Below are 11,168 nucleotides of genomic sequence, written 5' to 3'. Positions count from 1 at the left end.
ATTTAAACATATTTTTTTAAGTAATCTTTTCTTGCGGCCCAGCCTCACTCAGACTCTGCATCCTGTGGCCCCCGGGTAAATTTAGTTTGAGACCGCTGCCGTATGCAGAAGTGTGTACGCGTGCTTCATTGATGGAGCAGAATGACATGTCAATATCAGCTACATTCACGACATAACGTCGACATTCATAATAAAAACACCACATTTAACAATGGTAATAATATCGGAAACACGACATAGTTTTATATCTTTCGTCATTAAACCATTGAAACGTAGCGTGGGTCAATATTAATGAGTCATCACAGTACGCTGCCTTATATTTCTTGACAAGTTTGCTGTCATAAATGAGTGTCTTCCTGAAGAAGGAATCAGTGGTGACAAAATTCATCACCTAATTTTATTTACTGTACACAACATTTAATTCGACATGAGTATATAACAACTTTCAGTTCGAGGCACTACAGTTGTAAACAGTGGAACGCGCTTAAGTTGACGCCCCTCCGACTCGTTGACTGACATCGACGCAAAAGGTCATTGACGTAACGGAAAAAGAGAACAATAACAAAAACAAATAATTTTTCAACAATTTTTTGATATCATTTTCCATATTCCATATTCTTATTTAGATGAGTCTGTTTTCATAAGACCTGCGATGAGGTGGGGACTTGTCCAGGGTGTACCCCGCCTTCCGCCCGATTGTAGCTGAGATAGGCACCAGCGCCCCCCTATGCGACCCCAAAAGGGGAATAAGTGGTAGAAAATGGATGGATGGATGTTTTCAGATGATAATTTGGTAACACTTTAGTATGGGGAACATATTCATCATTAATTAGTTGCTTATTAACATGCAAATTAGTAACATATTGTCTATTAATTAGTCATTATTAGGTACCTAGTAATGCCTTATTATACAACCAGTAAGTCATTAACTAAGAGTCAATTATATGCTTATTAACATGCAAATTAGTAATATAATGGCTCTTAATTAGTCATTATTAAGTACTTATTAATGCCTTATTCTGCATGGCCTTATTATACCACCAGTAAGTCATTAACTAAGAGTCAATTAGTTGCTTATTAACATGCAAATTAGTAACATATTGGGTCTTGATTAGTCATTATTAAGTACTTATTAATGCCTTATTCTGCATGGCCTTATTATACGAGCAGTAAGCCATTAACTAAGAGTCAATTAGTTGCTTATTAAAATGCAAATTAGTAACACATTGGCTCTTAATTAGTCATAATTAAGTACTTATTAATGACTTATACTGCATTACCTTATTATACAACCAGTAAGCCATTAACTAAGAGTCAATTAGTTGCTTATTAAAATGCAAATTAGTAACATATTGGGTCTGGATTGGTTATTATTAAGTACTTATTAATGCCTTATTCTGCATGGCCTTATTATACAACCAGTAAGCCATTAACTAAGAGTCTTCCCTCAATAACCTCAGAATTATTGCTTATTAGTAACCCTAACCCTTATATGTTTCCTTAGTGTCCAAATAACTCTAAATTAAGTCTTTGTTACTTTAATAAGGAACTAATTAATCAATCAATCAATCAATCCATGTTTATTTATATAGCCCCAAATCACAAATGTCTCAAAGGACTGCACAAATCATTACGACTACAACATCCTCGGAAGAACCCACAATTAATGGTTTTAATTAGTCAGTATCACTTTAATAAGCAACTAATTAATGAAGGTGTCTGTTACTACATTATGTACACACTTGCAGTGTGTATATAAAAAGGAGGGTTTTGAAGATGTTTTAGAGACCAGGTCTGGATGAGTTAGTCAACATAGTGAATTATATTTTTATATAGCGCTTTTCTCTAGTGACTCAAAGCACTTTTACATCGAGAAACCCAATATCGAAGTTACATTTAAACCAGTGTGAATGGCACTGAGAGCAGGTGGGTAAAGGGTCTTGCCCGAGGACACAACAGCAGCGACGAATGTGGCGGAAGCGGGCATTGAACCTGGAACCCTCAAGTTGCTGGCACGGTCACTCTACCCAACCGAACTTAGACCGACTTAAACGTGTTCCACTGCACTCCTGCAAACTACTCCCAGAATCATAACATTCACCTATTTTTGTTCAGCTTGTGGATATTGAGTTTACAGACATGTTTTATCTTTTTTTAATAGTACGTACTTGTTTATTTTGTTAATATTATAGTAGTAGTAGAGATTATGGATAAGGAACCAAGTGTTAAATATATATATCATCATATAATATACAAAATACAGTACAATATAATTCATTTCAAAATCTACAAACCATTTACAGTTTCACAGCAACCTATCACTTCCGATCTAATATCAGTTCCGATCTAATTTAGGGTCTAACTCTTATTTTTACGCTACAGGGTGTGCAAAAATGTAGCCGACGGCAGGCTGCAACCGACTTGGTAAATATGTCAGTACATAAGTGTTCAACAAAGCTGTACATGTGTGTGTGGTGTTCAGAATGCAAGACACATATCAGAGTGGGATTTAGGGACACCACATTCCTGTTACAGTTGTTGTTCTCTTCAGTTCTTCAGACAGTTTTCAGTCTCTGGAGCGTTTTTTTGTGGCACACACAGACACACACACAGGACGCTGGCAGCTGTTCATTGTTTAGCTGGATGACACGCTTCAGGTAACAATCACAAGCTTTCGGCAGCATCTGTCTGGTCTCCCTTGAGCCAAACAGGTGCCCGCTCTTGACGTGTCCTACTTGGCTCAACGGGCCCCAGAAAATACCTCAGAAGTTCCTCCGTCTCGGTCCCTCCGCTGTGGACTGAGGAGTCGCTGCATTGACAGCCTTGCCGGTGTCAAGTTGGCTCTAAAATAGACTTGTGAGCTGAAGAATGTGTGAAGCTTCCCTGCTGTGACGAGCAGAAAAGTTTCCTGCATCAGCTTTTCAAAGTGGAATGTGCTCTCTTCTACCATCGGTAACAGTGGGTCGAACAAGTGAGGACCGAGTTCTCTTTCTCACCTGCAAAATCAATAATTCACTCGGCCGTGTCATCTTTTTGTGGCGACGTGACGCAGGCCAAGGACTCACATCCTCTCGCTGCTGGTGCGCGACGCCCGCTCTGGAAGGTTGTTGTTGGAGTAGAAGCTCGACGCCTCAGACGCCGTTTTGGAGGCGCTCCGAGAGGACGACCCGTTGGAGGTGAGATCCAGAGAGCAGCTTTGCGGTCTCGCCGACACACCGGCGCCTGCAGGCCCAGGGGCGACCCGGGCTTTGGGCTTGGATCGCTCCATTTCGTCTCCCGCCTGCACGACTGTGGACACGGTGGACTCCATCCGGCCTGCCTTGTAGATGCTGGTTTGGGTTTGAAAGTAGCGGGTGGACTTGAGTTCGAGGCCTTCGTACGAGCCTTGGGGGACACAGGGACAGCAGCGGAAAGCTTGTTTGAAACCTGCACGGAACCTGGGGAGGAAGTACGACAAAATTAAACGTATTCATCCACATCTATTATTGATTGATTGAGAAGTTTATTGACATTTTAAAGGCCTACTGAAACCCACTACTACCGACCACACAGTCTGATAGTTTATATATCAATGATGAAATATTAACATTGCAACACATGCCAATACGGCCGGGTTAATTTACCAAATTGCAATTTAAAATTTTGCGGCTGACGTCACGGATTGTCGAGGACATATTGTTCCAGCATCCTTCCCCAGTTATTAGCTCGTCTGTTTTCATCGCGAAATTCCACAGTATTCTGGACTTCTGTGTTGCTGAATCTAATGCAATTTGTTCAATGGAAAATGGAAAATGGAGACATCAAAGAAGATAGCTGTAGGTGGAAAGCCAGTGTTTCATTGTTTACATTCCCGAAAGATGACAGTCGAGGACATTTTGTCCTAGCATCGTCCCCAGTTATTAGCTCGTCTGTTTTCATCGCGAAATTCCACAGTATTCTGGACTTCTGTGTTGCTGAATCTATTGCAATTTGTTCATTGGAAAATGGAAAATGGAGACATCAAAGAAGAAAGCTGTAGGTGGAAAGCCAGTGTTTCATTGTTTACATTCCCGAAAGATGACAGTCGAGGACATTTTGTCCCAGCATCGTCCCCAGTTATTAGCTCGTCTGTTTTCATCGCGAAATTCCACAGTATTCGGGACTTCTGTGTTGCTGGATCTAATGCAATTTGTTCAATGGAAAAGGGAAAATGGAGACATCAAAGAAGAAAGCTGTAGGTGGAAAGCCAGTGTTTCATTGTTTACATTCCCGAAAGATGACAGTCGAGGACATTTTGTCCCAGCATCGTCCCCAGTTATTAGCTCGTCTGTTTTCATCGCGAAATTCCACAGTATTCTGGACTTCTGTGTTGCTGAATCTAATGCAATTTGTTCAATGGAAAATGGAAAATGGAGACATCAAAGAAGAAAGCTGTAGGTGGAAAGCCAGTGTTTCATTGTTTACATTCCCGAAAGATGACAGCCGAGGACATTTTGTCCCAGCATCGTCCCCAGTTATTAGCTCGTCTGTTTTCATCGCGAAATTCCACAGTATTCTGGACTTCTGTGTTGCTGAATCTAATGCAATTTGTTCAATGGAAAATGGAAAATGGAAAATGGAGACATCAAAGAAGAAAGCTGTAGGTGGAAAGCCGGTGTTTCATTGTTTACATTCCCGAAAGATGACAGTCGAGGACATTTTGTCCCAGCATCGTCCCCAGTTATTAGCTCGTCTGTTTTCATCGCGAAATTCCACAGTATTCTGGACTTCTGTGTTGCTGGATCTATTGCAATTTGTTCACTGGAAAATGGAGACATCAAAGAAGAAAGCTGTAGGTGGAAAGCCAGTGTTTCATTGTTTACATTCCCGAAAGATGACAGTCAAGCTTTACTATGGAACAGAGCGGTCAAGCGAACACGGTTGGATTGGACCAAACACACACAAAGTACAGTGTATTATGCAGCGATCCTTTCGAAAGATCGCGTTTCGAAGAGGGTCCCTTTGCGAAGGGCAGAGAAGGGCATCGCCAACACTCGTTGACTGGTGCTGAAGAAAGGTGGGGGGGCCGACCTTCAGGTTGTACAGGTACGACCATATAATCTCACTAAAACATTAGCAACACAATAAGCAGATAGGGATTTTCCAGAATTATCCTAGTAAATTTGTCTAATTACATCTGAATCGCTCCCACTGCTCTCGTCTTTTTTTCCCCTTTCTAATCTAGTTTGGGGACGGTGTGGCGCGGTTGGGAGAGTGGCCGTGCCGGCAACCTGAGGGTTCCTGGTTCAATCCCCACCTTCTACCAACATCGTCACGCCTGTTGTGTCCTTGAGCACGACACTTCACCCTTACTCCTGATGGTTCGTGGTTAGGGCCTTGCATGGCAGCTCCCGCCATCAGTGTGTGAATGTGTGTGTGTATGGGTGAATGTGGAAATAGTGTCAAAGCGCTTTGAGTACCTTGAAGGTAGAAAAGCGCTATACAAGTATAACCCATTTACCATTTAGTCCTTCACTCTCACTTTCCTCATCCACGAATCTTTCATCCTCGCTCAAATTAATGGGGAAATCGTCGCTTTCTCGGTCCGAATCGCTCTCGCTGCTGGTGGCCATGATTGTAAACAATGTTCAGATGTGAGGAGCTCCACAACCCGTGACGTCACGCGCACATCGTCTGCTACTTCCGGTACAGGCAAAGCTTTTTTATTAGCGAACTTTCTCGTCGATGTTCTCTACTAAATCCTTTCAGCAAAAATATGGCAATATCGCGAAATGATCAAGTATGACAAATAGAATGGACCTGCTATCCCCGTTTGAATAAGAAAATCTCATTTCAGTAGGCCTTTAAAGAATTGAATCTATGTAATGCTTTAAAAAGGCAAATTTAAGGCACGGAAAGCCAAAAGGCTTGTTTCCATTGAGGTTCATTAAATAATCATCACATTTGATACATTCAATATTAAATCTCTTTTGAACACCACATCAACCACATTACAAAAACTGCTTTCTTACGCCTCAAAAATAATGCCCGTCTCCGTCCATCCCTCTCCTTCTCTGCGGATGAAACCCTGATCCATGCCTTCATCACCTCCAGACTCGATTACCATGACAGCATCCTCTATGGCTCATCTTGCGAAATACTCAATAAACTCAAATACATTCAAAACTTCCTCTACTTGGGGCAAGATCTCCTTCCCAACCCGGAGATGGCACTCCACCCTTTTCCGGGCGAGAACCATGGACTCAAACTTGGAGGTGCTGATTCTCATTCCGGTCGCTTCACACTCGGCTGCGAACCGATCCAGTGAGAGCTGAAGATCCCGGCCAGATGAAGCCATCAGGACCACATCATCTGCAAAAAGCAGAGACCTAATCCTGCAGCCTCCAAACCGGAACCCCTCAACGCCTTGACTGCGCCTAGAAATTCTGTCCATCCATCCATCCATCTTCTTCCGCTTATCCGAGGTCGGGTCCCGGGGGCAACAGCCTAAGCAGGGAAACACAGACTTCCTTCACCCCAGCCACTTCGTCTAGCTCTTCCCAGGGGATCCCGAGGCGTTCCCAGGCCAGCCGGGTGACATAGTCTTCCCAACGTGTCCTGGGTCTTCCCCGTGGCCTCCTACCGGTCGGATGTGCCCGAAAGGCCTCCCTAGGGAGGCGTACGGGTGGCCTCCTGACCAGATGCCCGAACCACCTCATCTGGCTCCTCTCAAAGTAGAGGACCAACGGCTTTACTTTGAGTTCCTCCCGGATGGCAGAGCTTCTCACCCTATCTCTAAGGGAGAGCCCCGGCACACGGCGGAGGAAACTCATTTCGGCCGCTTGTACCCGTGATCTTATCCTTCCGGTCATGACCCAAAGCTCATGACCATAGGTGAGGATGGGAACGTAGATCGACCGGTAAATTGAGAGCTTTGCCTTCCGGCTCAGCTCCTTCTTCACCACAATGGATCCGTAAAACGTCCGCATTACTGAAGACGCCGCACCGATCCGCCTGTCGATCTCACGATCCACTCTTCCCTCACTCGTGAACAACACTCCTAGGTACTTGAACTCCTCCACTTGGGGCAGGGTCTCCTCCCCAACCCGGAGATGGCATTACACCCTTTTTAGGGCGAGAACCATGGACTCGGACTTGGAGGTGCTGATTCTCATTCCGGTCGCTTCACACTCGGCTGCGAACCGATCCAGTGAGAGCTGAAGATCCCGGTCAGATGAAACCATCAGGACTACATCATCTGCAAAAAGCAGAGACCTAATCCTGCAGCCACCAAACCAGATCCCCTCAACGCCTTGACTACGCCTAGAAATTCTGTCCATAAAAGTTGACAAAGGACAGCCTTGGCGGAGTCCAACCCTGGAAACGTGTCCGACTTACTGCCGGCAATGCGGACCGAGCTCTGACACTGATCATACAGGCCCAAGTGGAAGAGTTCAAGTACCTTCAGTAATGCGGACTCTGTATCGATCCGTTGTGGTGAAGAAGGAGCTGAGCCGGAAGTCCAAGCTCTCAATTTACCGGTCGATCTACGTTCCCATCCTCACCTATGGTCATGAGCTTTGGGTCATGACCGAAAGGACAAGATCACGGGTACAAGCGGCCAAAATGAGTTTCCTCCGCCGTGTGGCGGGGCTCTCCCTTAGAGATAGGGTGAGAAGCTCTGTCATCCGGGAAGAACACAAAGTAAAGCCGCTGCTCCTTCACATGGAAAGGAACCAGATGAGGTGGTTCGGGCATCTGGTCAGGATGCCACCCGAACGCCTCAATAGGGAGGTGTTTAGGGCACGTCCAACCGGTAGGAGGCCACGCGGAAAACCCAGGACAGGTTGGGAGGACTATGTCTCCCGGCTGGTCTGGGAACGCCTTGAGATCCCCCGGAAAGAGCTGGACGAAGTGACTGGGGAGAAAGAAGTCTGGGCTTCCTTGCTTTGACCCGACCTCAGATAAGCGGAAGAAGATGGATGGATGTACATTCAAAACTCTGCCACCCGCTTCCTTGAGCACATCATCCCGGTCCTTCAGAAACTCCAGTGGCTCCCCGTTCCTCACCGGATCCACTTTAAAATCCTCTTCCTCACCCACAGAGCCCCTCCACAACTAACCTCCTCTCCCAACCACTCAGAACCAAGCTCCGGACCTGGGGTGATCGAGCCTTCTCCAGTGGTACTCTCTTCCCAAACCCATCCATGACTGCTCAGACCTTCCTACTCTTGCAACATGCATATTCTGGTCTCCGGATCATTCCAGCAAACAGTCACTGTTACTGCCGGTGTTTTCAGCACAACACATGCGTCTCAAGTCGGTTCTGTTGCAGATCGTACCTGCCTCTGGTGTTTGGACCGCGCACATGTTTCTTATCAAGACTATTATTTAAGCCTCTTTTTGCCAGTTAGTCGACCTGGCGACATTGCCCTTTCATGCTTAGTTCACGCTGCTCTATTCAAGCCATAGATTCATGCTCTGTATTGTTTGTCTCATGCCTTGCCAAGAAAGTTTTGTTTATTCATGCCACAGTTAGCAAGTTTTATTTCATGTCCATAGTTTCTGTCTAAGTGTTAGTTTTTTTTATCCTGCGTTAAGTTTTGCCTTCGCCTTTTGCGGCCTTTTTGTTTTCACTTTTGAGTCAAATAATTAAATACCGTATTTCCTTGAATTGCCGCCGGGGCGCCAATTAATTTAAAACCTCTTCTCACTCCGGCGCTTACCAAAGGCATGTGGTAAATTTAGGCCTGCGCTTATAAATTTGAGTGTGATGTAAGAATACCATCGTAAAAAAAAAAACGTTATTATGGTCTTACCTTTACTTATAAATGAAGTCCATGCGCAGCTCCTTCTGATCAAAAGCATCGATAACTTGTTTATAGAAGTCTTCCTTATCTTTCTTCAGTTTTAAAAGTCTCTCTGTCTCGATGGAGATCTTGCTTTATTACCTCTTGCTTCGATTGAAAGTCCAGTTTAGAAAACTGTTTTATTTTAGATATATAATCCTCCATGTTAAAAGTGCAAGCGAGAGGAAAAAATAAACACACGCTGCTCACTCTTGCTGCTTGTTGTCACTTCTTCTGCAGCCGAGTAGTCGCAAGAAGGATCACTAGCGCCCTCTACCACCAGGAAGTAGGAGTCATTTAATGACTCATATTTGACACACATAGCTACGGTATATTAACAAAATATAGCTGCTTACTGTTCTTTTTAGCATATTCAATAGCTTGGACCTTAAATCCTACTGAATAGCTCTTAATCTTCTCCCCTTTATGCGATTTCAAATTATTGAAATCAGCCTTCTCCATTTTGAAAATGATGACTCGTGACGTGACGAGTTTGACCCGGTGGAAATTGTAGGCACATGCTAATTATTTGGCGAAACGAGTTTGACCCGGCTGAAATTCTAGACATGCGCCAATAAAAATAATACTTTGCGAAACGAGTTTGACACGGCGTTAATCCTAAGCCGGCGGTAATGCTAATAAGCAAGCACTAATTATTTTGTGAAACGAGTTTGACCCGGCAGTAATTCTAGTCAGGCGCATACTATATACCCGGCGGCAATTCAAGGAAATACGGTATGTTCCTACCTTCACGCCTGGTCCAGAGTAGTCCGTTTGCATCCCGGGAGAACAAACCCCGCAGTAAACTGCGTAAAACCCCACGTAAGAAAGATTGTTTGTCTAATCTTGAACATGTTTATGCTGAAAAAAATGTTTCTTTGTACTTGTGCAATGACAATAAAGATCTATCTACCTATGTGTATTGTCAGAGATAAGTGTTGAAGTTGAAGAATTCAAGTTTATTTTGAGAGCGTTTCAACAAATAAATGGCGCTAATTGGGTGATATGCCTGGTAAACAATGATGATGAATATTTTATACGTTGGCAGGTGTTCATTTCCATGTCCTAATGCAATGTTTACAGTATACAAATCAGACATGGTTGAGGTGATGCCGTGTGGAATCACAAGGAGAGGAGATGGAAATAGATAAGAAGAGATTTATGGTAGATGGAAGGAGATAGCCATCATTGAGATCATCCAATTTCCGGAGACAAAAGTCGATGCGTATTTTATAAAAAATGACTAGCTTTTATCAGGACGCTCACATAATTTCATCCTTCAGGCTAAATTCATTTCAGAGATGGAAACACCCAAAGTGTGACAGCACGGAGACAATAATCCGGTGGCCCCAGTGGAAAACTAAGCACGGAGTTCAACATCTGTCTTGTTTTTGTCAAACAAAGTCCTGGTGACAAAAGCCATCTCCAGTCAGTGTGAGAGTCGGGTCGTCACACTTGATTGACTTCACCAATTTTTATGTACAGTAGCGCTTTGAATTCAACAACTGTACTCTGTCAACATCCATTGCAGCCATTCACCAGTAAAGGGGTCCCCACATCTCCGGGCCCCTTTCCAAGGTTTGTTACCCTGACCCCATTTTAGGAATTTGGAGGTTTTCCTTGCCTGGATGTGAGTTTCAGAGCAAGGAATGTCTTTCTGGTTTGTGCAGCCTGTTTAGGTGCTTGTTACTAAAGGCTATGTAAATATACTTTGATTGATTGTGTCAGGCTTGTTACTGACAGTTCGTGTTTATTTCCTGTCAGCTCTCTTTTTTTAGTTCCGTTTCCTGCATGTCTCCCTCACCTGTCCCTGATTGGCAGCCTGGCACATCTTGGTTGCAGTTGCCAATCAGGCTACTATTTATGCCTGCCTCACCCTCCAGTCAGGGCTCGTTGATTCTGTCAGGGACTGGCATCGGTCTTGAACCTCAAGATGGCAGGCGTAGCCCAGGAAAACATGATTTTAATGTCGAAAAACTAATTGGGCAACTGGTAAGTACACATGTAGGGACTCAGGAATCAGGAAACAGCCAACAGGAAAAAAGTTAAATTACCAATGATCGTCAAAATGATTCTCTGCATTTGACTCAAGTGAAATGAATTATATTTATATAGTGCTTTTTCTCTAGTGACTCAAAGCGCTTTACATAGTGAAACCCAATATCTAATTTTTACATTCAAACCAGTGTGGGTGGCACTGGGAGCAGGTGGGTAAAGTGTCTTGCCCAAGGACACAATGGCAGTGACTAGGATGGCGGAAGCGGGAATCGAACCTGCAACCCACAAGTTGCTGGCATGGCCGCTCTACCAACCGAGCTATACTTATTCCCTCCTGGAGGTGAAGGGAGCAGTGGGAATAAT

At 44.1% G+C, this 11,168-nt stretch overlaps 1 protein-coding gene across 2 annotated transcripts in view; it reads right to left on the bottom strand.

Moving 5' to 3' along the window:
* Window positions 1-357: 357 nt before the first annotated feature.
* tacr1a (tachykinin receptor 1a) overlaps window positions 358-11,168 on the bottom strand; it is a 104,623-nt gene continuing 93,812 nt past the window's right edge. The window contains exons 5-6 of one of the 2 annotated variants that reach the window (XR_009807586.1): window positions 2,997-3,437; window positions 358-2,886 (exon numbers count right to left, since the gene is read on the bottom strand). Coding sequence is in view for 1 of the 2 variants with exons in the window: in XM_061906983.1 (XP_061762967.1) it covers window positions 3,062-3,437 (376 nt within the window). In the remaining variant the exon portion in view is untranslated. Of the gene's footprint in view, window positions 3,438-11,168 lie in introns of both variants that reach the window. The other variant, XM_061906983.1, reaches the window with a different exon arrangement.

Source organism: Nerophis ophidion, linkage group LG07, assembly GCF_033978795.1.
Source record: "Nerophis ophidion isolate RoL-2023_Sa linkage group LG07, RoL_Noph_v1.0, whole genome shotgun sequence".
NCBI lineage: Eukaryota > Metazoa > Chordata > Actinopteri > Syngnathiformes > Syngnathidae > Nerophis > Nerophis ophidion.
The sequence above is the reverse complement of the archived record's forward strand: the minus strand, read 5'-3'. Positions and strand labels throughout refer to the sequence as shown.